At 46.5% G+C, this 27,861-nt stretch overlaps 1 protein-coding gene across 1 annotated transcript; it reads right to left on the reverse strand.

Moving 5' to 3' along the window:
• Nucleotides 1–384: 384 nt before the first annotated feature.
• On the reverse strand, nt 385–26,131 carry ATP1A1 (ATPase Na+/K+ transporting subunit alpha 1). Its single transcript, XM_083855293.1, has 23 exons — nt 25,910–26,131; nt 18,339–18,446; nt 17,068–17,127; nt 15,848–16,051; nt 15,379–15,492; nt 14,735–14,869; nt 14,465–14,582; nt 13,716–13,984; nt 12,521–12,719; nt 11,005–11,114; nt 9,506–9,640; nt 8,793–8,985; nt 8,139–8,314; nt 7,474–7,610; nt 6,105–6,255; nt 5,416–5,584; nt 4,663–4,817; nt 4,184–4,307; nt 3,254–3,399; nt 3,001–3,131; nt 2,322–2,423; nt 1,143–1,234; nt 385–724 (listed from the first exon to the last, which is right to left on the reverse strand). Exons 1-23 carry the CDS (start codon nt 25,919–25,921, stop codon nt 696–698), a joined length of 3,069 nt encoding a protein of 1,022 aa, XP_083711419.1. The 5' UTR covers nt 25,922–26,131; the 3' UTR covers nt 385–695.
• Nucleotides 26,132–27,861: the final 1,730 nt, after the last annotated feature.

Raw genomic sequence — 27,861 nt, forward strand, 5'->3', positions numbered from 1 at the left:
TTGGATCCAAGCGCCAGTCAGTGGAAGCCTGTTCTCACTCAGAACCCAGCAAAGAGCCCCTTTAGGCAGGCCAGCTCTTCACTCAAAGCTCCATTTGCTCAAAGAAGCGAAGATGCACAGTCAAAGGGCAGGAAGGTTCCTGAGCTTTAAGCAGTGAGATTCAAGTGCTGGCAAACAGTTTGTCACATTAAGCACAGAGCTAGAGTAAGATGCACTGGCTTTTACATATGCTGTTGTCTGTGGGTCAAGCAGCTCTGCTTCCCGATTACAAAAAACAGGAAGCCAGACACTAACCCTTGCACTCACCACCACACCCTAAGCCAGGGTGAGGACACTGCCCTGAACCAGTTTTTGCCTTGAGAAAAACATCCACCTAAGACCATGTGGGGGCATCCTCTTATAATCCATCTTTATTTGTAAAAATCCACATATAAAATCTTCAGTTTCCTTTTACAAAAACATAAAGGCACATAAAACTACTCAAACTCTCATCCCCCTGGACTGATGGTCGGACATTCCCCCCACCCCAACCTCCCCCTTGCTTTCTCCTCCAGTCCATGTTTCTTCATGTTTCCTTTAGTTTCAGCTCACTTCTGCTCAGGCACAGTTCTGCTCTTGCAAAGATGAAGTATGCACACAGGAGAGATGGTGGAGAGGTGGCATGGGCTGTGCGTGGAATGTTTTACAGGTACTTTTTAGTAGTAGGTCTCTCTTTCCACCCAGCCTAAAAGAAAAGGGAGAAAGCAGAATTAGTCTCAAGGCAAACCAAATATGAGGTTTTTGAAAACTTGCATTGTAGCATGTGAGCTAGTAAGTGACCTGTAGCAATGGGAAAATCTTGCCAAACTAATGTTCTCCAGCTTTCAGGACCTCTTTCAGCTTTCTAGATCTATCCAAGCATTAATCAGTCTTTTCCAACTACTTCTGCATATCTGTACTTTTATATAATGGGAGAGAATGTAAGGACAGCAAGAAGTCCTTAATTTGAACTAACTGCACATTGATGTTGAAAAAGGGGGAAACACAGCAAAATACAGCCACAAATAGTGCTTAGGAGTCTCCAAGCTTTGCTGGGGCTTCTGGAGAACTCAGCAGCATGAAGGGGTGGGGAAGGAAACCACAGATGAGCAGCGCATTCTTACCGCCAGGGTTGCGTCTGATAATGAGCTTTCTGACTTCATCATACACGAATATGAGGAGGGAGTATGGGAAAGCACAGAACCACCAGGTTGGCCTGTTTGGGAGAGGAGACAGTGAGAACACAGGTTATGGAGGTGCTCTTTGCCTAGCACACCTCTGACTTGATGGCACACTCAAGCGCAAGAAGGCTGGCATGACCCAGCCTGCCAGTTCAGTCTGGCTAGGGTTCAGTCAAGAATCCTCCAAGCCAAGAAAATCCGTAGCCAGGTTTCCTGCTACAGTAGATTAATTCACTTTTGGACAGTAATTCCAACACAAGGCGTGTCATAGCACCTTTGCTCATCTCTGTACCAGCACCTCCCCACCTACCAATCAAGCAATATTTCCTATAAGTGCACAACCTTTGTGCCCAGAGCCTTGCTGGCTGGAACTCTATTGTTTCCCTCGTGATTTACTAACATGCAGCTGCTGCAGGCACTGGGCAGAGGCCAGCTTTCTTGTAAGGAAATGCTCCCACTTCAGCACCCAACTCCAGGCAACGCTTTGAATGGAATGCAAGATGTACCAGGATTTCTTTTTTTCCATGAAGATTTCGTGACGCTTAAACTTTGAATAGTCCTCTGGCTTAAGACTAAAGCCTGCCATGGAAGTGTTGCAATGCTGTTGAGCAACACTTAAGATGTTGGCACCTTTCCAACCATTAGGAAAGTTACTGTGCATCAACTGGTCATCTGCATCTACGTAGCAGCTTTTAAAAGACTTTACTACTTGTTCTCTTCCCAAGGAACATAGGAAAAAGGCACAAGACGTCATCAGCAGTTCTGCCCTATGATTTACAGCAATACAACTGGCTCTCTTTGGAGGTGCAGTACCCTAGCCATAAAAATACTCCATGTAGATAAGTGCAAGAGGCAGCTGCACTAGAGCACATTGGTACTCAAGTTGTACTGCTGATTTTTAGTGAGGCACTAAACAGGAGGCTACTCATGAACATTCCCACACACAGTGAAGAAAACCCTGGTGTGCCACAGGACAGCAAAGGATCACTGACACCCTCCAGCCTAAACTCTTAAGACCAGGTTTGATCTCCACTGGTTCACAACTACTTTTACTCATCTCCCCACTCATGCACTATTGTTCTGTGGTACAATCTGTTACACAAAAAGCATGATGCAACTTACTTCAGAGGATACATCCTTAGAGCAACATCCATCCCAGGGCAGTAGGACAGGAAGGCAGCCAGAGCAGTCTCCTCAAAGAGACCAAATATTAAGATCTTGTTCCTAGAAGAGACAGAAAAGAAATCAGGGACAAAGTACTTTCAGAGATGACATCCTAAAAAACACCTAGTTGCCACATGGGAGTGAATTGAATGGAAACAGACATTCCAGTCCAGCCCAGGAATTCATCAGATGGGGACTACCAGGCCATCCATCCAAGGTGACAGCAGAGTTGCCATGATGGTATTTTAAGTCTCTTCAGAGACAGTTCATGATTAAGTCAACCAGCAATTGCTTTCATCACAAATTCAGGAGGTGTCTGGGGGTTCATGCCACAAGATCTCTTGATGTATAAGATCAAGAGATCAAAGCTGTGTACTGGAGTGTCAGTGTCCTTTGAGGTGGGCTAGCTCCCACAGACAATGCCAGCAGAAGCCACCATTTCTTTGTTTCAGCCTGACAACTGCAAGTCTACAAGCAAGTACTACAAGGAAGAGAGCACCCAATCCTCTTTTACTCACTACCGAGACAGTCTGGTCAAGACTTTTGCCAAAACAACTGCTGGGATGAAGGACTAGAATGCTGTGTGCTGGAGAACACAGAGTCCACATCTAAATCCACCATGGACAGGATGACTTACTTCATTCCCTGCTGGAAGACAGAGTTTCTTCGGGTCTTACAAATGATCAAGTCTGCCCACTGCACGACCACGATGCTGACAAAGAAGGCTGTATGGCAAGTGAACTCCACTATCTTCCTCTGTTCGTAGGTCTAGGAAGCAGACAAAGCAGAGAGCATTCAGACCTGCTGCCTTTGCTCTCTGGTGCTCATACCAAGTTCAGCAGGCATTAATATTTTGGCTGGCAGCCTTTAAGCTGTGCCTCAAAACTTACCCATTGCTGCCCATAGCTGTCTTCCACATCATTAATCCATCGGTCATCCCACTGAACTCTGATCCCTAGCAAGCCAGAAGGCCAGAACCCATTCTCTGCCATGATTACAAAATAGGTGAAGAAGCCTCCAAGGGCCTGGATCATACCTAAACAGGTAAGAAAGGATGATACAACTGATAAAGCTACTGTGCAGAGCAATTATAACAGAACAACTGTTTGCAAGAAACGCTAACCACATTAAAAATTACTCCCTGTGGGGCTTAGTGTCTCAAGCAGCAACTGTAGAAATAGTTCACACTAACATCAAACTCAGCTGCAACCCTTTTGCTGAGCAGCTTCTGCCCCCGACTTTGTACAGAGTTACTTCTGTTCTGCCCTGTGCTGTGATGGCACTGTACTCAAGGACACAAGATAAAACTCCCTTTGTATTCTCATCATGCCTTGCCCACCCCCAACCCTTGCAAAATACAGTCAAGAAGATTCCCAAGGTCTGCTGCAATTAAGCATGAGCTCCCATCCTGTGAACTGGACACGTCTCTGTAGCTGCCTTTAATCAAGGCTCCTAATGCTGTGCATTTAGGGATATGCTGGAGAGAATCCTTTACTTCTAATTAAACTAACAATGGGATCTATGTTCTTGCTGAACAAGTCTGAACCAGAGGAGAGCTGGTTGTCAGCCAGTTCCTTTACAGCACTGTGCAATTAAACAAAATTACTGTGAAAGCGATTCAATGGATCAAGCTGCACAAGCCACTGCTATAAGCCATGAGGGAAGAATCATTGCAAGTTCTTTACAGCCTGAGGTTCTGGTTTACATACCCCAAACCTCAACCCTACCAAAATAAGCAGAGCAGTCACTGACTCAAGATTGTTTACAACTCCTGCTACCATCAAGTTCAAATTGGTGCCAGAGCAAACAGAGCAGCTTACCAATCTGCCCATAGGCCATGCTGATCAGCCGTTCATTCACCAGCTTGTCTGTTTTGGGATTTCTGGGCTGCCTCTTCATGATGTCACTCTCTGCTTGCTCGTATGCCAGGGAGATAGCAGGGACCTGAGGGTGTCAGGACTGCTGTTAGAAGAGTTTCAATTCTCCACTGTATAGTCTTCCCTGTCTCATATATTCAGTGAGAGCAACACCACTCCCCAAAAGCCCTAGATGTGACATTCCAGAAGGACCATAGCCCCTTCCCAGCCCCAGTTTGTCCTTACAGGGAGCTGAAAGATCCTCAGACTCAAGAGCCATGAGATGAATGTGAATAAAAGGAGTATCAGATGGTCATTTACTTTAAATCAGAACACTAGAGGAAACTGCATTTAAGCATTTTCCTTCCACCTGTCCTTTCTTCAGGGTACCTAAGAATATCCACATCTTTTCTTATAACAAAAAAAAAAAAAAACATATTCACCATGTCAGTGCCCAAGTCAATGCAGAGGATGGTGACTGTTCCCAGAGGAAGGGGTATGTTTGCAATGATGAAGATCAGGAACGGCGTGATTTCAGGAATGTTACTGGTCAAGGTGTAGGCAATAGACTTCTTCAGGTTATCGAAGATCAGACGCCCTGGGGCAAGGAAGAGAGAACAGGGAACTCTCACTTGTCAGCAGAAGGCAGCCAAACAGGCCACAGGCAGCCTCACTGCTAACACCAAATGGCAGAATGTTAGTGTAGCAAACAAAACGGTTCTCTTGTAAGTAAGGGTGAGACTGCTCCATGCACAGTAACACCTGTGGAGAGTGACACTTGTGGTCACAGCAGTCAGGGCTCACTGCATACAGCACTAGGATACTAAGCCTTTCTGGACATCATCAAGAGCCCCTGGAGGGACCCTCTGTTGTGCTCCTGTTTGAGAGCTACACGTCCATCAGGGAGGAAAATGTCACACCCAGCTGGCAAAGATGACTGTAAGGTCACATGTTAAGCAACACCACAAAGTGGCTTTTGTTACTCAGCTGCTTCTTACTCTTACCCATCCCAAGAGGTCAAGCCGAACACCCATGGAAAGGAATAAAACTTTGAAGGGAGGAGGAAAAATGCTGTTCTCCTTGAAAACTCTTGCCATGGAGGCAAGTTCAAAGAAGAGCCCCTCAGATGCCTCTATTTCAGAGGTGATACTGAAGCATATTACTTTACCACCACTGCACACAAATTATAGACTCACCTTCTTCAACCCCAGTGACAATGGAGGCAAAGTTGTCATCCAGAAGAATCATGTCAGCTGCCTGCTTGGAGACATCTGAGCCAGCAATACCCATAGCAACACCAATGTCAGCCTTCTTCAGGGCTGGGGAATCATTCACACCATCACCTGTGACTGCTACAATGGCACCCTAGGCACAAAGAGAGGAACAGCAAGACAAATCATCATGTAAGACGTTTTGGGCAGAAGAGCTTTCTCCTACCTTTCAGATGAAGCACAAAAAACTATTTCACTTTGCTGTAAAGAGACCTCAGTACCTTCTTGCCCTCCCCTCACCCTTTCCCAGTTCTGATCAGGCTCATCCAGAGAACCATGCTGCTCTATCCAAAGGAGACCTTGAACAACACATGAACATGTTGGGTCCTCCTCTCTCAAGCACATCCAGCACCTTTAATGAACATCCTAGGATCAGAAGATAGCCTCAGTACAAACTGAAGATATTTTCCTGTCAGACCCTTAGATTTCTGTATTGTAGAGCAGCCTGACATCAGCAGCTGAAGGCTGCTGACAGACAGATTTAATCTGGCCCTTTACATAAGGGCACTGAGGAGACTTAACCCTACCACTTCAACAGCAGAACTTCCTGGTAGTTTACATACTTATGTCTGGGCACGTCTCTAATATGACACCCTTATTGTCCCTCTCTTTACCTGTCTCTGACAGCCTTCCACAATGATAAGCTTCTGCTGAGGAGATGTCCTGGCAAAGACAATTTCTGTATGGTGAAGCAGGATGTCATCCAATTGCTCACTAGTCATGTCCTTCAAATCTGAGCCATGAACCACGCAAGCTTTGGCATCCCTGCAAAATAAGTTTCCTGTTAGCTGTACTTGCCCCATAAAAATAGGGCTCTTCAGTGCTCTTGGGAAAGTCCAACTTCTGCTATGACTAAATACTAATCCAGGCAGCCTCTGCACAGAGATTTGATGCTCAAAATTTGAGAGGCAGATGGGGAACACCAAGAAAAAGACAACAAAGCAGAACCAAGCAACAGACAAAAACTAGTTGTTTCCACAAATCTTGGTCTCTCTAAAAAAAAAAAAGGAACCCCTGGCTCAGGTAGTTAGCTTCCAAGGTTTCAAGAGATGCTGCTGTCTTCTGCAGGCAATCCTTTTTGCAAGACTGATGACCATGTGACTGATGACACATGGTTCCTCACAGTGTGTTCACACCATGCCAGTTCCAACTAATTTACACCCTTCGGCCACAAAAGCATGCAATGTTATATTTAGACTGGTTTGGTACCCTACATGCTGCAGCAAAATACCATCTCTCCAGCCCAGCATACCATCCCTTATAGGTCTAGGAGACTATCCACACAGCTCTTGGCATCACCCAGTTTAGACAGGGTAGACAGGGAAATTCCTTCCCCACCCTTAGAGCCAGCTGCTGACCTGCTCAGTCATACAGCCCAGCCAACCCTAGCCTGCATTGCTAGGTTTTGAAGTTACCCTCAAAATTTTTTAATAAAGAAAAAAAATCCCAACCAAAAAAAGCCCCAAGCAATTTCATTTCACAGGGTGTCTCTATTCACAGTTCATAAGCTACATGGCTGTCCTCCAGCCCAAACACAGGCTGGGTCAAGCTAAGCAATGCAGACAGCCCAGCCATTCTGCAAACAGCCTGCTTATGCCAAAGCACATTTTCTGAGGATGCCTCAGTTCCAGCTAGGCTATGAAGGCAAGCTTTAACCCTTAAGAGGAAGGAGTTCCCTCTTTACATTTATTCTGCTTGTTGCTATGAACTAGTGTCAACTCCTGTACCTGGCAAAGCCCTGCTCACTTTGCTCTCCTATAATCTTACTCCTAAGTACTTCCCACACACAAGACATGCACATTTAAGACAGTCTTGTGCATTCTTCACGTAACTCATGATACACATTGAAGAGCCACAATATCCTGAGCCAAGCAAATGCCAAGCTTTTCATGCCCAGGGGGGAGATAAGGAATTATCAAAGGCAAAGAGAGAGGCAAATGCTTAATTCTTTGAACAGCTCTGGCCTTTCCCAGCAGACATTACCTAGGGTTGACCTGGCTGACAGGAATGTTGAGGCGAGCAGCAATATCTTCTACTGTTTCATTGCCCTCGGAGATGATGCCGACACCCTTGGCAATGGCTTTGGCTGTGATGGGATGGTCTCCAGTAACCATGATAACCTGAAATGCAAACAGACTGCCATGAAAGCCTTGCCTGTACTGCAGAGCAACACTGCCAAAAAGGCAGGGTCCCTTACACTGAAAAGGCTATGTATCTTTTGTTCCACTCATGTGCCCTAGCACAGAGCAAGTCTGAGTTACAGGCAGTAATCTGCTACCAGTATGTGAGGGATTGAGGTGGATGGAAGACAAAAAAATTGTTCATGTTGAGATAATGGAGCCAGCTACGTCTCCAGCCCACACTTCCTATCATTTTAGTCAGTATTGTGGCACATGCAGAACTCACCCTAAGCCAAATCATGTGCTTTGGGACACCATGATCTCAGTGCCCGAGCAGTTTGGAGTTTCACTTATTTTTCAGTTAATGAACACACAACCATTTGTATTTAACTTAGAAATTAAGCCTGTAGTAGTTAAATCCTGATCAATTACTTCATCCACTCACATTACAGTAACATAGGAGGTCAAGGAAGCTCTTTATTTCCACAGGTATGAAATGAGGAGTTTTTCAACTCAGGAATAAATTACCTTGATCCCAGCACTTCTGCATTTGCCAACAGCATCTGGCACAGCAGCACGAGGTGGGTCAATCATAGACATCAGTCCTACAAAGCAGAGTTTGTCTACAGGGAAGTTCAGGTCGTCTGTATCAAACTGGAAGCCCTCAGGGAACTGATCATCAGGCAGAGCCAAGTGGCAGAATCCTGTAACACACCAAAACCACATTTACTCTGTTTCTACACATCAGGAAGCAGAGAGAGTGAACATTTATTGCTTCTGCAAGCAGCTACACAAGAATAACAGGGCAGCTTAGTCAGAGGTTTAGCCAGGGCTGCTGAGAAAGGAGTCACGCTCCCATTCTGAAAACTAGCAGCTGTTGCTAGGTGTCCAGACAGCCTGGTTCTCATGCAGTGGAATAAACACAATTCCATGTAGTCCCACAGAAGGTCCCAAATGCTTTGCTGCATTTTGATCTATGTGACTTCGCTGCCGGGAGAGACCAGACCCTGCAGTCTGCCTTTTAGATTAAAGGCAGGACTGTCCCTACATGAATTGCTGAAGTGACCTTAATACCATGGTTACACTGCAGGAACAGAGTGACCCTTCACTTAATCTGTGAGGACTACACAGGAATATGAAGGACAAATCTTTTTCCAATGTAATAAGGCTGTTTTTCCTTACCTAACACTCTCTCCCCGAGGCCTCCCAACTCAAGGTATGCATTCTGAAAAGCATCTTTCATTTCCTCATCCAGTGGTTGCTCTTTGCCATGAATAAGAATGGTGCTGCAGCGATCCAAGATCCTCTCTGGAGCTCCCTTCATCACCAGCAAGTAACGGGATTCTGATGGATTTGCGTTTTTGTGGATAGACAGCTAAGGGTGGAAGAAATGAATGTGTTCTATAAACATGTAGTGTGAAGGACACAAGTAATAAACTTCAATGTTTTGAAACTATGGCAGCTCAGGGCCATTTGTGATACTCTGCTCTAGTTTCATTTACCCCCCCTTTAAGAGGTTTACAAACTAAGGAATCTGTGCATTCTTTAGCATTAGGGTATAACTGCAGGTGTTGAAATGACCTTTTCTGTATCCAAGTGCCACCTGTCAAGGTCACTTCCCAGCAGTTCATTCCTATTCCCAGATTTGAGTTACTCCACACTCTGTGCACTATTGCTACACAGGCTGAGAGCATGTCTGATCCTTTGTTAGCAGCTTACACCTTAGTGTCAATGCAGCTCCACTTGGTCTGCTAACTTAGATTTATAGAGCAGCCTTCAAGCAAGTAATGGCTAGACAAGATTTAGGTGCCAGGACAAGTTTTGAAGCACACTGTGTGCAAATTTACACAAGTACTTCACACAGCAGCTCTCTTTTCAAGAGGACACCTGCTTACCTGGTACTTGTTGGTAGAGTTAAATGGGATTTCCACCACTTTGGGATACCTTTCTCTCATCTCCTTGACAGAACCACAGCACAATTCAATGCATTTCAGAAGTGCAGACTCAGAGGCATCTCCTGCCACTGCTCGCTGAGGAAAAAAGACAACTATCAAAACATACAAGCACAGAAGACTGGATATTTAAAATAGATTTTTAAGAGTGAATTCATCACAGCCCAGTCATAGCTTCTACAGAACATTATATGAAAGTAAACAATAAATAGTTCTATTCTCTAGTACTGACAAATACTGCATTTCAGAAAGCCAGGCCTCCCATCTTGAGAAAGCAGCAGTCTTCTTATGACAAAGTCAAGAAACCCTTTTAAAGGGTTAGAAAAAGTCACATAACCAGGTACAGTCAGACCAAGTGAGGCTGGAGGGTAAACTTTGAGAACTGCTGTAAGCTGCTTGCCATGAAGAACAGCTAATATGAGATGAAGAGTGATGACATGCACATAAGAAACACTTTCATGTGCTCTCCCATTCCAATATAACACCAGTTTATCAAGCCTCTGGGAGAAATTTGATCTGTCCGTGTCCCTCCTCCCCATAAAGGTTGGCACTGGTAGAGATGGGGCTCCTCAGCCCAGGAGATCTGTATGTGCTCAATGTCCTGGTGGAGTTTCCTTTGCTGCAGTTGAAACCAAGTATTTCTTGTCCTTCTGGTCTCTGAGATTTTTTTCTTCCATTTCTGTACTACTTTTTGGTATCTAAAGACTTCTCAAAACTCCCCTCTTCCAAAGCCTTCCTTAAACAGGAAGAACTCCAGCTCTCCTAACTTCAGGTCACATTTTGTCGTCTTAAGATACAGTCAGAGGAGTGCTGGGGAAAAATAGTTTGTTCCATCATCTCTACTACCACTGCATCAGAACACCCCTGGGAACAAGTTTACGAAGCGACATGACTAATACTTGACAGATTATAAGCACTGTATGGTTAATTTCAGCCCTGGCTGGGTCACAGTTCAGAACGAGGAATGTGAACTGGTGCTGTGCCAGCACTTGCACCGGCACTGAAAGCTTAAGGAGACTTGCCAGTGAGAGCAGACCGTCTCTAGCCAGTCTCCCACAACCACTGCTCCCCCAGCACCAGGTGTTTGTAGCTTTGAAGTGTACAAATGCCAGAGATAGCAATTCCTGGAACAGCCAGATACTGGAAAATGCTTAGGAAAGCTTTCTGTCTTTCCTAGCCCTGTCTGAAATATCTGGCCTCCCAAACTGAGTGTAAATGGCAGAGGATAGCAGGGATTCTGCTGTGGGAAAAATGTCTCATCAATCCCATCTTCCCTGCCCACAGCACACTTCCATTAAGAGTGCCAGACTGTAGAAAAGATTAAGATTAGCAGCTACCTCTACTTTGCAGGTTCATATATCTTCACAGGATATCATCTCACCACTATTATGAGAGGATGGTGGTGAGGAACAAGACCAACACCTTTTTTTTTGGGAACTCACCTTGAGAATTGGTACATTTTCCTGGCCAGCCTGGAACACAGCACGGTTACAGAGACCTGCAATTCTGGACAAAGCAGTCCAAGTGGCTGAGCTCTTGTCAAAGGAAGCACCTGATAGCAGAGAAGACTGTCAAAAAGCCACCCCTCAAAAAAGTCACATAAGCTCAAAATCCCACAGGTTTAAGAGCAAGAAACTTTTATCTCAGAAACAGGAAACACTCAGAACATAACTACATCTTTCAATCCTCCTCTCTTCCCAGATACTTGATGAGCAGCTGATTATTTTAAGACCAGAGAGTGGAACAGCAGCAGTGCAAGAGAACACCTCTGCTTTTAAGATTCCAGTAATGGCCATATCCAGCAGCAACAGAGGAACATGCTGACGAAGGTAAGGAATTCTGGACAGATAACATGCTTTCAGAGGGCTTGAGTAAGGGATGCTGGGTTCTACCTCCAGGTTGTCTCACTTTATCCATTAGTCCAGTAACTGGATGAAATAACTCCCAAAGGAAAAATGCTTAAATAAAGATACTCTCTCATTCTGACTTTTAAGTTGGCTTTAAAGGAGATGAATTGAAGAGACAGTTAACCGATAACCTAACATACTTTCCATGAAGTGAAATCCTCTAGGTTTATTTCCACTGCAGCCAAGCCAACACTGCCAGGCCTAGGGCTTCCAAAAAAATCTATTTATAGCTCATTACTTCGCAGTAGTGTTAAATAAAGTGGCTTTTTAAAGCAGTGCAGATAAGCACAATGTTTTGGACTAGTTCAGGGCAGGGTGCAGCAGCACCAGTGGAAAAATGTTTATGTTAATAAATGTGTTGCAAGTACAGCATTTCACAAGGTAGACGACAGCTAGGAAACTCCTAAGTTTGGTTGTATTGAACAGTTCTGGAGAGATAAGCATTTCTCTCAGTTGCACAGCACGCTGAGATTTCAGATTCTTATCAACTAGGAGAAACTTCCTGCTAAAGTCTTACATTCATTACTGGCACTATGCAAACACAACCTGGATGTTCTGGGAAAACCCCTGTCCAAAGGCAACCATCTAGTTCCACATGGGAACTTTCCATTTATATCCAGCCTCAAGTAATTATTACTGGGGCCAACACTTCTGCTGTCCATACTTTCAACAGACTTAAGATTGAGCAATTTCATCAAGAAACATTTTAGCAAAGATAATTAGGTACTTTGCAAATATTTCTATGTACAGGACAAACATATGGGGCTGAACATTCAAGAGGCTCAAATTCCAATGGAGTAATTCCGCACAAAAGGCAGCAATACAGACTTTCAAGATTAAACAGAATTGTGGTACAGTACAAAGCTTTCTAGGTATCATTTCAATTTTTTTACACTTATTCTAGACTGTCCATTAGAAATCCTTGCATTGTGAACATCGCTTGGACTGGAGAGCTACAAATAAAGGCTTTTAGAAGTACCAGTGTCCAGAAAGGCCCAGAAAAAAGCCATTTTTTAAACGAGATGCCTCAAGCACAGAGAGGCTGTCTTACCACTCTGGTTCTCTGTAGTATCAGCCTCATGAATCTGATTGTCAAACCACATGTGGGCAACTGTCATGCGATTCTGTGTCAGAGTGCCTGTTTTGTCAGAACAGATGGTGGACGTGGAACCCAGGGTCTCCACAGCCTCGAGGTTCTTCACCAAGCAGTTCTTACGAGCCATACGCTTGGCTGTTAGTGTCAGACATACCTGGGGACAAGAAAGAAGATGCCAGGTTAGATGCACTTGTGCAGTAGTAACACTGCTGTCCAACTCAACATGCACATGGAATGACAACCAGCTTCCATGCCCTGCAGTGATTCCCTAACTCCTTGATCACCCTGCCAGTATAAAATAAACAGCAACACTTCAGACCAGGTGCTAGGTTTAAATGACATTTTCCTCATTACAAAACCTCCAGAAAAGGCTTCAGCCTCCTGCTTCTCAGTGCATTAGGAAGGAAATAACATGCCTCAGACTAACATTTCAGTCAAAGTTGCCACCTCCTAATCATAGGGGCTCTCGAAATAGGTGAAGGCAAGCCACATATGAGATGGCCCAAAGTAGCTCTGGTGGTAGGGCTTGCAAGTTACTGGGGTAGAAAGTGAGCAGCTCCAGCTCACGTTTTTGCTAGAAGCTCTTAACTGGTTTGAGTGCCCAACTGTTCATTCCCTGGCTTGGTTGCTACTCTGCTTCCTAAGGCAGCATGAAAGCATTTTCTCCTGTCCACCACCACCCTCCATACACCTAAGAACACCTAGATACTCTCACCACCTCTCCAAGAAACCAAACTTAAAAAAACCTGACAGATCCCAAAAGCTGGGGCTAGAGTGAAGCTTGGGGGATGCTCTGCTAGCTCTAAAGGGTTGGTGTGCATGTGGGTGTAGAAACCCTGATGGTTGGAGCAGGAAAACCCCTTCCTGCCACAGAAAAAGGCAGGACTAGAATGCCTAGTCTTGCTCCCTTCAGCTGCATGATGTGGATGTCTAACTCAGGGATCCATCTTTATGAGATAAATTGCTGCAGAACTTGATGTTGATTCAGGCAATTAGTTAAAATACACTGAGATTTATAAATCCCAACCCTACACACTCACCTCCCATTACTTTAGTGTTCACCTCTCTGAATGCACACTGAGATAAGGCACTCCACTTCCTTAAGGACCACATATGTAGCAAATTCAATCTTTTTTCCAACTTCACTCACCGTAACCGTTGCAAGCAGCCCTTCAGGGACATTGGCCACAATGATCCCAATGAGGAAGATAACAGCCTCCAGCCATGTGTACTCAAGGATGAGGGAAAGGATGAAGAAGGAGACACCCAGGAATACAGCCACTCCAGTGATGAGGTGGATAAAGTGCTCAATCTCCATAGCAATTGGAGTTTTACCCCCTTCCAGTCCAGAAGCCAAACTGGCAATACGTCCCATCACAGTGCGATCCCCAGTGCTAATGACAATGCCACGGGCAGTGCCTGGAAGAGAGATGGTTTTCAGAAAACAAAAGCAACCACAGCTTAATATCCTGTAGGTGTGGAAGAGGTGTTCTGGGTGGGCTTCAGCACAAAGACTGTGTACTTCCATATTCAGAGCTGCAACAGAAGTCCTGCCAGAGGTTCCTCCTCTCTGCAGCAGCTGTACTACTTCATACAGCTCTACCTCATGGTTCACATTATGTTATCTGCACTTCAACACGTTTTTCTTGTAATAAAACAGGCAGGCTCGAAGACACACCACATGGCTGCTCCTCTAAAAGAAGCAAGAACAAAAGACCCAGTAGTGCTGTGGAGCCTTTGCCCATTCTACAGTACTGCAATTGGAATGGGCAAGGACTTTGATGCAAACTTCCACCTTGTTCTTGCATGGTAGAAATAGGCTCATGGTATATTCACACTGCTTATCTACACAGCTCAATATCACTGTTCATACTTCAGGGAAGTAGGAGACACACATACCTTCCACACAGTTGGTGGAAAAGAAGGCAATGTTCCTGGTCTCTAATGGGTTCTCATGGGAGAAGTCTGGAGACCTGGTTTGAGGCTCTGATTCACCAGTAAGTGAGGAGTTATCCACCTACACGAAAAAGAGTACTTCATCATACACGAGCAGACAGTTGCCTACTAGGTACTTCCCCATCCTTCTCCTCCACTCCAGCCCCCATTCACAGCATAGAAGACTAATTCATCCTCCTTCAGAATTAAGTTTTCCAATAGTCACTACTGTACCTTGCAACCATGTGCAGATATGATCCGAAGGTCAGCTGGAATTCTGTCTCCTCCTTTTACCTCCACTAGATCTCCAACAACAACACCTTCAGCATTTATGCTCATTTTCTCACCATTTCTGACTACAAGTGCTTGCTAAAAGACAGTGAAGAAACAATCTATGTCAAAAGCAACTCTTAAGACAAGGCTCAAAAGATTTGAGAATCTTAAAATACTTATGCTATGCTTCTACAAGGTTTCTACTTGTACTAAGATGTTTATATGTGATATATATGCTATTTAAGAAAAACAACTTTTTTTCTTGATATTAAAGCTCCTTGTTACCAAGGTGACAGTGTGATAGTTAGGTATGATCCAGACTGTCCATGAAGGAATCCAAATTTTAGTGCTTATTACACTGGTTACTGAACTCCTCAGACTATGCAGAAAGTGTCCAATGATTATTAAAAGGCTGGTGGAACCCACAGGTTTCCAGGAACTGCCTTGGCCTATTAGCGTAGTTACTTAGAGGAGTCTCACAGATCCCTCAAAATTAAGAGCTAGTAACCCACATTAACAGCAGGCCCTTGCAATTGGAGATGATGTTTAAAACCTTTGAGCAAGCTATGGCTTGCCACACCACAAGGAAATGATTTATTCCATACCTGAGGCACCAGGTTCTTGAAGGACTCCATGATCTTGGAACTTTTTGCTTCTTGGTAATAAGAGAAGCAGCCAGTAATGATAACCACAGCAGCCAACACAATACCCAGGTACAGCTACAAAAAGCAGAGAAAGTGAGTCAGAGGACAATCTGCCTGAAAGGCTTCCAGTTTGTCCAAATAAATTGCCTGGCATTTAAATGCACCATCACAAGCATGAAGGTACTTGCAGTCTCTGTACATTTTGAACACAAAAGCTGTCCACATCTAGTGTTGTTAAAACACAACACAAAGGAAGTTGCCTGTTCATTTCATTATGTGGAAGCACTCCAAAACATGTTAAGCTCACACACTGAATTTCCCATGCTTATGGGAAAAGCTTCTGGACTGAATGCTTAAAGGAAGTTAATCTGCCTTGAGCCCAACAGGCTGCTTGGCCTGCCTTTGAGGTAAACCAGACACTTTTACTTACGTTATCGTTGTTGGGCTCCTCCTCCATCAAGCTCTGTATGCCATAAGCCAGAAAACACAGAATAGCACCAATCCACAGCAGGAGTGAGAATCCTCCGAAGAGCTGCCGACAGAACTTTACCCATTCAGGAGTGGTGGGTGGGGGTGTGAGGGCATTGGGGCCATCACGAGCCAGGATCTCAGCTGCACGTGCAGAAGTCAAACCCTACAAGAGAGGTTCCTTTTTCAGGCATTGTGGCAAGACCAGCTGCAGAAGGTAGGTCTGAATTTGTTCAAGTTCTACCGCAGCAACAAGCAGCTGCTAACAGGTAATGGAGATGTCCAAACCTGCCAGGGCTCCACAACACAAGTGCAGGATGTGAAAACTGAATGCCAAAACAGCACCTACAGGATGCTGAATGCTACTTGAGGAGCCTGCAGACCATGGGCCTACGAAGAACACTGAAGGGCAGAACAAGAAGGCTACAGACCAAAACTTTGAGCTCTGAGGTACAGCACAGTGCCATCCACCCTTATCAAATTATGGAACAAGTGAAACCTGGAGGCCATGAAAGTGATGACAAGTTAGAAGAACCTGCCAGGAAGTTCAGCTTTCAGAAGCAAGTATCTTGGACACAAACATGCAAATCTCTGTACTGTTATAAGAGCAGACTTGATGCTATCTGCAATCATACAAGAGATGCATTAAGCAAAGCAAACAAAAAACCAGCAAAAACATAAAACCACTGCAGTGCTTCTGCACTGGACTCTACGGTAGCCTAGAACATTTGCATACCTCTTACTGCACAAAGGCAAAATTTTAACTGTTACTAGCCGTCATTAAATCTCTGGGTATGTGCTAGCTCTCTAGACTACATTTTCAACATAACAAACAACAAAAACTTTGTTACATGCTCCTCTGGAAAAAAAAATAACACCAAGAATCAATTTGACCTTGAACAACTCTGAGGCAGGTAACAGTGACTTTGTTAGAAGTAAAGTCACTGAAGCATTGCAGTCAAGTTGTCCAGCGGGAGGATAAAGAGAAGTACTTATGAATTCAACAGCTCTTCGAAAGCCTGAGAAACTTAACTGGAGGAGGGGAGATTAAACACAAAAAGGAAAAAAAAAAAACTCATACCAAAATCAGACCACCCAGATCTCCCTTTGTGAAATGCTCTGAGCTGCGGCTGTTTCTTTTCAGATCAGGGCAAAGAGGGAAGGAATACAACGTCTACCTACCCGATTCAAGTCTGTTCCATATTTACGATGAAGTTCATCAAGGCTCAGCTTGTGGTCATCCTGAAAGACAAGAAATAGTTGGAAGAGAAAAGAATCTGAGAAAAGAGCTCAGCAATGCCATCCCCACCCCAGGCTTTCTATCTGTAACAGATATGGAAGGACTCTAGTTCATCCTCTCTGTGAAGAGAAATCTTAAACTCATTCTGGAGTTCAGCAGAGTCTCTAGCATTCTTGTGACTATTTGAGTACTTGAAAGCTTTTCTGAAAAAGTCTGACTTTCTCTCAGTGCAGTCCTTACACCCTCAGCAGATTCTGTGAAACCTCAGTGGGTGGGTTTTTTTGGGAGGTTGAGAGAGGAGTGGAAAGAAAAGGAGTTGAGAAGGAAGGTAGGAATGCACAGAAGATAAAACCTGTAATTTCACACGTTTTTAAGTAGTGTTGCTATACTAAACACTACTTTGGGGGAAGTGTTTCTTTCCCCAAAGAGGCTTCTTCTCACAGCCAGGCTATTTTTCAGTTGGATCAAGATGGTTCAGAGCAGTGCTTCACTTAAATAGCTGTACTGGAGGAGCAGATGCTTTAAGTATACATCACTACTGAACACAGAATGTGATCTTTGGGCAATCTTTAGAAATCCCTCTTCCTAACAGAGGGGTCAAAAATGTTCAAGCCCAGTCTCGAATCCACAGAACAGAAAGAAAATCTGCATCACCTTCAAGGACAGCAGATCTAAGCCAGATGATGCTCACAGACATATCTAGCATCAGCCAGCTTTCACAGATGGAGATGGGAGACACTCCTCACAGCCTCGAACATGACTAGAAGGAATACTACTGAGGTCAGTTTGAGCAGAGGCCAGCAGTAAATGGAGCTGTACAGCCTCAACTCCTCAGCTGGAATGAAAACAGCAGTCCCACTCACATGACAGCACAATAAAGCCTGTAATGCTGCTATGCAGAGTGCACTTGCCTGGCTGAGGAAATACATCTATACTATGCTATGGGTAATGCAGGCAGGCACAGACTTAGGCTCTGTGTCAAGTGCCTTTTGAGAAGTGATGTTGCCAGGGTCTATTGTGTGCTCATCTTGATGCTGAAACACTTACAGCACATCTGGCATGGGAACAGAGGGGAGGAGAAGGGAGATCAGTGCCTTCAGTCACACTATGCTGTCAGCACACCAGCTCCTTTCTCTTTTAGTCAGATTAGGCACAGGGCTTTGGGCATAGCTAACGTTCTTAAAGCTGCTCTTTCTGTGCTCTACACTCTTACCATCACGACTTCCTTTTTAAGCTCATCCATGTCCCTCTCCTTCTTCCCCTTCTTCTTCTTCCCGCCATGCTCTGATGTAGCAGTGGGCTCATACTTGTCTCTTCCATCCTGCAAGGGAAGACACAGCATTATTAGAAACATCTTACAGTCAAATTCCACAGCAGCAGCCATGAACTATAACACACAAGACTCCCAGGCAGACAAAATTATTACAGTTTATTAAAGTTGTCTACCTAAACTTTAGTAAAGCCTTTGACACTGTTTCTGACAGCATTCCCTTGGAGAAACAGGCTGCTTGTGGCTTGGACAGGTGCATTGTGTGCTGGGTAAAAAAAAAAAAACAGATAGAGGGCTAGACCAAGAAAGTGGTGGTGAACCGAGTTACATCCAGCTGGCACCTGGCCACCAGTGGGGTTCTCCAGGCCTTAGTATTAAGGCCAGTCCTGTTTAACATCTTTATCAGTGATCTGGACAAGTGGATCGAGCACACCCTCAGTCACTTTGCAGATAACACTAAGCTGGGCAGGAGAGTTGATCAGCTGGGGGGCAGGAAGGCTCTGCATTGGGATCTGCACAGGCTGGATTGATGGGCTGAGACCAACAACACAAGGTTTAATAAGGCAAAGTGCCAAGTCCTGCCCTTGGGTCACAACAACCCCAGGCAATGCTACAGGCTGGGGGAAGAGTGGCTAGAAAGCTGTCCAGTGGAAAAGGACCTGGGAGTGCTGGTCAACAGGGGCTGCACATGAGCCAACATGTGCCCAAGTGGCCAAGAAGGCCAATGGCACCTGGCCTGTGTCAGCAATAGTGTGGCCAGCAGGACCAGGGCAGGGATTGTCCCCCTGTGCTCAGCACTGGTGAGGCCACACCTCAAGTCCTGTGTCCAGTTCTGGGCCCCTCACTGCAAGAACACTGAAGTGCTGGAGCATGTCCAGGGAAGTGCAACAGAGCTGGTGAAGGGTCTGGAACATGAGTCTGATGAGGAGCAGCTGAGGGAGCTGTGGGTGTTGAGCCTGGAAAAAAGGGAGGCTCAGGGGAGACCTTATTGCTCTCTGCTCCTCTCCCTGAAAGGAGGCTGTAGCCAGGTGGGAGCTGGTTTACTCTCCCAAGAAGAGACAGGCCAAGAGGAAACTACCTCCAGTTGTGCCAGGAGAGGTTCAGAGTGGCTCTTAGGAAAAATTTCTTCACGGAAAGGGCTGTCAAGCCCTGGAACAGGATGCCCAGGAAATTGGTTGAGTCACCATCCCCAGCAGTATTCAAAAGATGTGTAGATGTGGCACTTGGAGAGATGATTTAGTGGTGGACTTGGCAATGCTGGGTTAGTGGTTGGACTTAATTATTTTAATGGTCTTTTCCAACCTACATGATTCTGTGAAAGCTATGCCACTACAGTAAATAATAAAAACAACGTAGTTAGCAGAGAAGTCTGCTCAGTATCATCCCCAGTACATAGATTAGAGCCAGACATTGTGCAAGCCTATCAGCGGAAAGCAAGCTACACACTATTCAGGCAGTCTTGACGTGTGAGCCCCAGCTCAAGCTGAAAAAGTGATAAAGAGCAGAAGAAACCAATTCCTGAGAGCAAACGTATGTTTCCTTCAAGGCATTAACTCCTCCTCCCCCCTCCCAGTCTTCCACATCCTCTGGTGAGGAGAAGCAGCCTATCAACTGGAGATAAATAAGAGGTGGTACCTCTGGCTGGTCAATTCTGGGGGGCTAAGTTCCAACACTTTCATTCTCAGTTTGGAGAACTAGCTGGCCAGTTTATGCAACAGAAATCTGCTTTCAATTTATGGCAGTTTGAGCAGCCAGAATGGTATACAAAGCAGCAGTACACTTTTGCAGATTCACTCTGTGCTTAGTCCTGCTTACACTTCACAGAGCAGATGATTCGCTCAAAGCCTCTTTATTCAGTAGGATTTTTATTCACTTTTATTATGGTTAATTCTACATGAAATCATGCAAAGATTTAAATCTAGTCATAATGGGGTAAACAAGCATCTAAGGACAAACAAATCATGACTTAGTGCACATAAACATCACTTAAAAGACAACCTGCTGTTCCCTTCTGTGTGAGACCCATTACATCCCTACACTCCGCCAAGTTTTATGTGATGAGATTTTCACCTAATAAGATCCCCGAGAAGAACTTTAAGATGAAACAGCATTTAGTGGCACCAGACTCAAATCTTTAACACGATTAAGAAAAGGTTTCAAAGGCATTGCCTTGCTTGTTCTTTGCCTGAACACCTCAAACCATGAACTGGACTCCTGAGAGTGATCTGGACACAGGAACTATTGTTTGGATCCAAGACCTGTCCTGATGAGCAGCTAACAGGAAATTTTTATTATCTATTTCGAGAGAAATAGAAACCGAAACCAAAAGTGAAACTGCACAAAAAAGACAATCATTACTTTTCTGAAAGAGCTGGTCAGTCGCATCTAGACAAGGGTTTTTACTGTGCTGAGAAAGCTCTGTGTGCAACACTCTGCAGCCACAATCACACATTTCACATGCAAGGAAGTCCCCCCTTACGCTGCTCAGGAAAGGCAAGCTTTGCACACTACTACGGAGCTGTGCAATGGAAACAGTTTTTAATAAGTGGAGCAGAGCCGAACTATTTGCCTCCACTGATCCAGGAAAAGGACACAGAGCTACAGACTGTCAGCATTCCTGACATTCTCTTCCCTGCACCTAAACTCCTATATCCCTTCTTAAAAAAGTGAAAGCCACAGTACTCCAGCAAGGTCCTTGCATTCCAGCATCACAGGAATTTGCCTCAAGGCAATTCACAAAAAGCCACCATGAAGCATCTCTCTCCTTCAGCCTCTGAAGGAAACAACTCTGACTTCTGCTGGAGCTGTGGCAGACAAGTCCGAACAGAGCCTTGCACAAAACACATGCCTCTTGGTTACTGCTTGAGATGAGAAAGGATTCTTCACCAAGGTGAAGGAGTTAGTGCCTTGTCTGACTACCACTCCATCACCTTCAGCTTCACCCCTTCTCCCCAAGAAACGCCTGGCAAGCTCTTGCAGGTGATCTAAAAACCTCCTGGTTCTTTGAAACTTCTGTGAGAAATAAAGTTACTCAGCTCATTGGGGGCAGTAAATAATTCAGGAATATAGGAGTGGTTAAGCTTTTTCAGCTGCAGCTGAAACAATCTACAAGTGGGCAAACATGAAAAGGCTCATTGCCTTTGTTCAAGCATGATTTGCTTTAAAAAAAAAAACAAACTCAAAAAATCCAGCGATCAGCTGCAGTCAGAACAAAGAGGGGATAGAGTTACTTGTTTCTTTAAGCACCCCAAGTATTTGGGTCTTAATGGAGTCCATCTTACAGAGCAGCTCAGCAATTCCTCAGCTAAAAAAAAAAAAAAAAAAAAAAAAAAAAAAAAAAAAAAAAGCACAGTACTTGGAATATTTTCCCCTTGCTTTAGTACTACATCCCACCCTTACTGAAAAGGTAAGTAGGAAAGTCAGGAGAATCAGCTTCAGCTCTTGTTACAGGATCATTTCATGCAGAATCTGAACTTCCTGCTCCATCATTCAAATCTGAACTTGACACACACATCAGAGTCCAAGTCCTGCCCCTGTTCTGTGCCTCCGGGGCCATTACCTCCCTTCCTGCAAGATGAGCCCAATCTGTTCAACAAAGGTTTGTGCTGGCTGGGCTGCCAGGGGGAGAGGTTTCCATCCCACCTCGGCGCTGTAGGATTTCCCTGTTCTCCCGTTCTCTTCCTGCTGTACAAAGAGAAGAAGGCCTGTGGTACTCCACATCCACGTCTTATCACAATTTAATCACATGGCCTGAACACAAAGGAAGGTCTGTCTCATCAGAAATGTCACCCCTGTTCCTTGACTTAGCCCAAGAACTGACTCATCAAAACTGCCTCAGAAAAAAACAATGCAGCTTCTTTTTTTTCCATGCAAGATTTATTTTTTTTCCACTGGCTTAAGCACAACATTTGTATACACCAGAGTAAGAAGTTTTATACATCCCCCAGAAAATCCTATTGTCTTTCAGATACAGCTGATGATTTTCCGCTCGGGACTAATTGAGCCATTCATGGCTGATGTTCTCAATACAAGCCATGATTGACCAGGAAACAGGAGGGGCACAAATGAGCAGACAAGCTCAGAAGTACCCTGTTCTAAGATCACCTAATCCAACAAGAAATGTCAAGTAAGAGCCAAAACAAATTATGCAGTCTCTGGAGGCCTGGTCTGTTTTACTGCTTATGTCATTATAATCAATTGTGCAGAGAAAACAGAAAAGTTACTGTCCTCCTGCCTTGTGAGACAGTAAATATATTAACCAGATGAGTCATAAAACTAACTCCGCCTATTGGACTGAAAACTCTGTTCCATGACCCTATGTAATCCTGGCAAAAGATGGAATGGCTTCTTTGGATCCTTCTTACTCCCCAAGAACTGTGTTCAATTCCCTGTCTTGAACCAAAAATCCAAGCTGCATCAATTGATCAGACTCTCAGCATCTAGGACAGTACAAGGCAGTTTTCACTCAACAGCCAGTAATTGCTAATTGTGCACAGATTGCTGCTTCGCAAATTATGGAAGGACAAGTTCTTCTCCCATGAGAAGAGACGTCAACCTCATCAGGCTTTTAATCATCAGGATAAAACAAGGACCACCCACACACCTTAAGCCCTCTCTGGGTATTAGGACAAACAGCTCTGCTGCTCTGGAGCTGTGTGAAGACCCAAGAGCAGAAAGGGCTTTCCAAATGTCATGGCTGGACAGCTGAGCAGCCCATCCTGGGTTTTTTTGGTGCTCTGCCAACTACGAAGAGTCACCTTCCTCACTTCTTTGCCTCTAATAGTCACCATAACTCCAGAGATCTCTAGTAGTCGACGAAACACATCAAGGTGAGGGGACTGGACAGTTTTCCCCTAGATGAGCTGGTGAAGGCCACCCCCTGGAAAGGGCTGGGTGAAGGATGAGGTGCAGTTTTCAGCAGGTCAGGATCAGAGTAGGTTGTACAGCTCACCTCACTTGTCAGAGACCCCTATCCCTGTTCCCTCATTTTTCCAGAAACATGTGTTGACTAGGCCCAGGGTTTTCTTTGGCAAAAGGACTATCCTCTAGCCATAGTAATAAAAAGTGAACTGTCATAAAATAGCCATAGTAATAAAGGAATGAAGAAGATGGGGGAAGGGAAAGGTAATAGATTAAGATTGTTTTAATTGCACCAGATAAGGATTGCTTTGATTTGCATGATTTCCCCTCAGCTGGTTTCATTATGCAATAAACCTTCCTAGTTTCTGACAGAGGGGGGGAAAAAAAACCCCTTAACTGGGGTTTCAAGGAAATCTGAGCTAGCCAAGAGGTGTTTCTGCTCCACACATGGGTTCTCTATCACAGCATCCAGCTTCAAAAGGTCTTCACTACTGTTTCCAACAGCCTTCACACACACTTCTCTTGAGTTAGAAGATACGATTTGAATTAAGGACTGAAATAAGGACGTCTCCTCCTCATGGCCTTTAAGGCAGAGGTGACCTCCAGAAGTGCCCCAAGGCACACACCACTGACTCCATGCTATGCCTGTGCAGCAAAGGAGACGGAGTGAAACATGCTGCTGTCTACAAACAGCTTCCAGTCAGCTCTGAAGGGGAATGAAATCCAGAGTGCTTTCCTCCACTACACCCCGCCCCCCCCCCCGTTGGATAATCTGCTTTTTGGGCTGCATAGCAGCCGCTGACAGCCTTTCCATTGCCCCATTACCATTTAAAGTAAAACAGACGCTCCACTCAGCTTCTCCTCACAGCCACAGAGAGAAGAAACTTGTTTTCTCACACTTTAGGCTCTTTTCTGCTCTTCCATCCCATGCACCCATGGGGAAGAAGTTTCCTTTTCGGGCAACCCTAACTCGGGGCAGGCACATGCCGTTCAGTGTTGCATCCACACTCCACCTTTTTCACGGCCTTGCTCTCTCACACGCCTGTTTTTCAGGGGGTCCCCAATTATCCGCTCGCATTCCCACTGCTGAACGGGCAAATCTTGTGACTTGCTTGCAGAAAACATGAGGCAGCCGTATTATCCCCGCTGAATTATCCCTTGTGGCGGCGCTTCAGTTGCAGGCTAATTGCTTTATTATCCGTGCAACCTATGAAATCTGAAGCGGAGCAAGACAGCTTTCTACACTGGAAAGCGTCTCTACCTTCTATTAGTCCCACCAAGGCAGGCTAAGCCCCCAAAGCCTTTTGCTCTGCAGTCCTATGTACATAAACGACTCAAAGGCTGCTCTGGTGATATAAACAAGATTTAGAATACTGCCCACACTGCCAAATCTCTCCTCAGTGCTTTATCTCCTAGATGAACTTTTACTGTTCACACCGCCTGTTGCCTACTGGATTTAAATACAACAGGCTGGGGCTGCCAAGCAACAGAAGGACTTCCTTAGGAAGAGAAAAAGAAGCCCTATATACAGAACAAATGCTGAAAGCTCACCCCACACACTCAAGCCCCTTTTCCAAGCAGCTGTCCACTCAGCCATGTTCTTGCAGCTCTCCCTACTACTCACGCAGTTATGTCAACACTGCTGCTGCTGTGCTGCACCGGTGAGGACAATGCAAAGTCAAGTCAATGTTTGAACAGCGCTTGGGAAGCAGAGAACACCTGTTGGCAGGGAACACGCTACCGCCGCTACCACCACGGTCACCCTCTCCTCGGGAGGCAGAGAAATCTGGGAATTTTACTGGAATGTGCCTAAACCAAAAGTAAACACAATCTACACACCTCCAGCTACACAAGATATACAGGGAGGTATTCAAAGAGAAAAAACGAACACCCAGGCAACAAAAACCAGAAAGAGGTCTGTATTTTTTTTGCCATAAAACAAAACCAGAGCAAGCCTAGAGGTGCTGCTGCTCCACACAGGGGTGCCTGAGCACAACAGCCTTCCAACACTGTTTCCTTCCAACAGCCCTCACATACGCTTTCCTTTAGCTAAAGCATACGATCTGAGTTAAGGGCTTCTCCTCCCTATAAGGGCTCTAAGGTAGAAACAATGCTGACAACGGGGCAGAAACCGCTGCGAGAGTTTATCACTCCAATGAACGGGAGCCCTCAGAGGTGTCCGCCTCCTCCCGCCACCATCTCGCTCCGGCTGCCACCAACAGGCGGGTCAGCCCCAATAGCGCTGCCGGCTCCCCTGCTCCTGCTCCCGCCCCCGGCCGGGCCCTCGTGTCTCCGGGAAAGTCTAAAGTACTCTCGGGAGTACTCTCTCCCTGCCCGGCTCCGCAAGGCCACCAGATAACACCGGCCCGGGGGCTGCGGGCGGGCGGGCGGGAGGCCCCTCGGCGGGGAGACACGGCCTCAAGGAGGAGCCGGGGGCTTTGGGACGGCGGCTCCCGGCCCGGGGCTCCGCCACGCCCTGGCCCGGCTCTTCCTCCCCGCGGGCCTCGCACGTTGCTGGGGCCAACGGCCGCGCTCGCGCCCGCCCCGGCCCGCCACGGACAAAGCGCGGCCCCGGCCGAGGGAAAAGGGGCACCGGCCGCCCTCCGGCTCCTCGAATCTCCCACTCCCCGCCCCGGCCCGGCCCCGCCGCTCACCCCCTTGCCCATGGTGCCGGGCGACTGCGTGCGGGTCAAGCGGCGGGGGGCGAGGAGCGGGACTCAGCGGCGCCACGTGTCCCGGCCGGCGCAGGTGCGGAACAATGGGAGCACCCCGGCCGGCGCTCGCCTTCCTCTTCTTTCTCCTCCTCCTGCTCCTCGCCTTCGCCTCGCCCCCCTCTGCCCCCGCCCGGGTCGTTCCTCTCTGATGCCGCAGCCGCGCGCAGCTCGGGCGGCCGCCGCTTCCCGCCGCATAAAGAGCCTCGCTCGGGCCACGCCCAGCCCGCGGTGGCTCCCCGCCCCCGGCACGGCGGGCGTCAACGGGGGGGCGGCGGCGGCCGGGGCTGGGCGGGACGGGAGGAGCGCCCGCGGGCCCTTCCGCCCTGCCGGGGGCAGCTTGGGACGGGGGGCTCACCTGGAGCCTCACCCGGAGCCAGCGCCCCTTCCTCGGCGTCCGACGTGTGCTCCTCGCCAGGCCGGGGCTCCCTCGGCGCCTCTCCCGCCTCCCCTGTGGGGGCTCGGTCCTGTGGGGGCTCGGCCCCGTGGGGTTCGGCCCTGTGGGAGCTCTGCCCTGTGGAGCTCGGTCCTGTGGGGCTCGGTCCTGAGGGGGCTCGCCTTGAGGGGGTTCGGTCCTGTGGGGCTCAGCCCTGTGGGGTTCGGTCCTGTGGGGCTCGGCCTGTGTGGGCTTGGCCCTGTGGGGGCTCGCCTTGAGGGGGCTCGGCCCTGTGGGGACTCGGCCCTGTGGCCGCCCGGAGCCCGCAGGTGCCGGTTCCCCCCGGGTTTGGCCGCCGCTCCTCGACAGGCTCAGGACCCCCCATGGTCCCGGCCATGCTGCTAACCTGGGGGAGCCTCAGCGCCTTCCATTCCCTGGGAGATGTGCTGCTACTCCTGGTGGTTCAGGACTCGGTGAAGAGTTAGGGGACAGCTTTTCGTGCCCTCTGCTGCTCTTGGAGCCTGGCTGGGGGACCAAGTTTAGCTCTGGTCATCCTTCCCTTATGCTTCAAGTTCTGACAGATGCAAAAATTATGACTGTGTGTTTGTTCACTTTGTTTGGTTTCGTTGGGTTTTTTTTTTTTTTTTTTGCAAAAGTTTGTTGACTTCACTTTTACTTCTGTCTAGGTTTTCTGGCAAAGAAAATGAGCTGATGCTCTTTTTTTTTTATTCTCCATGTAGAAGCCCTGGAACCCTGTATAAACTTGAAATGAGAAAGTGTTTCAGGCGGCTTCACCTGCTGAGGGTCCCAAAAATAGCTGTGAACTTTCTTAGAAAGGAGGAAGACAGTTACAGCACTTCCCTGCTTAGCATGGCTTGAAACCCTTCCACAGGGGAAGAGAACTGAATTCAAACCTTGAACATCCTGCACAAAGAGCTTGCTCATCAAACTTCCCATGGAACCACGGTCTGTCAGGGGAAGATCTGCCACTGCAACTATCATGTTCATTTAAACAATTGTGTAGAGGCACCAAACCAGCAGTGGGGCTTGGCCCCGTCACTGCTCCCTAGGCCTGCTTTAGGAACTTCTGATGGATCTGCTGTTTGCAGATGTGGGGGATGCTCCATCATTGTGACTCCTGCTGGACTTAGAAACATCTTGATCACTCAGTTCTGAAGTGCTTCTGCAACAGAACATACTGAACATGAAAGCAAAAACCAGCAGTGAGCTCAGATGCAATTTTAGACAGCAAGCTGGCATTTCAGAGACACTTTTTAGTTGTCTACATAAGCTCCATTTTGAAGCCTCTCATGGTCATTATTACATCTGGCACTGTGTTGACAGACTGGGAGACTGAAGCTTTTGGTTTACCTAGAAAATACTTGACAGCTGCCTCCCTACCAAGCTGCCCCCACCTCACCCTAGGGTGACGCTTACACAGCTTTCATTACCAACCCTTGAGATTTTCTTCTGAAATTTCCAAGGAACAGCTTGGCTCTTGCCTGTGGGTGGGAAGAAG

Source organism: Zosterops lateralis (genome assembly GCF_965231275.1).
Source record: "Zosterops lateralis genome assembly, chromosome: 2".
NCBI lineage: Eukaryota > Metazoa > Chordata > Aves > Passeriformes > Zosteropidae > Zosterops > Zosterops lateralis.

Bases quoted from the DNA above. Each gene is read 5' to 3' on its own strand.
- ATP1A1 (XM_083855293.1), bottom strand. The intron at 16,052-17,067 runs GTAGGTAGACGT...CCTCTCTTGTAG, and splicing joins ATGGAACAGACTTGAATCGG to GGTTTGACTTCTGCACGTGC. The intron at 11,115-12,520 runs GTAAGACAGCCT...CTCTGCTATCAG, and splicing joins TACTACAGAGAACCAGAGTG to GTGCTTCCTTTGACAAGAGC.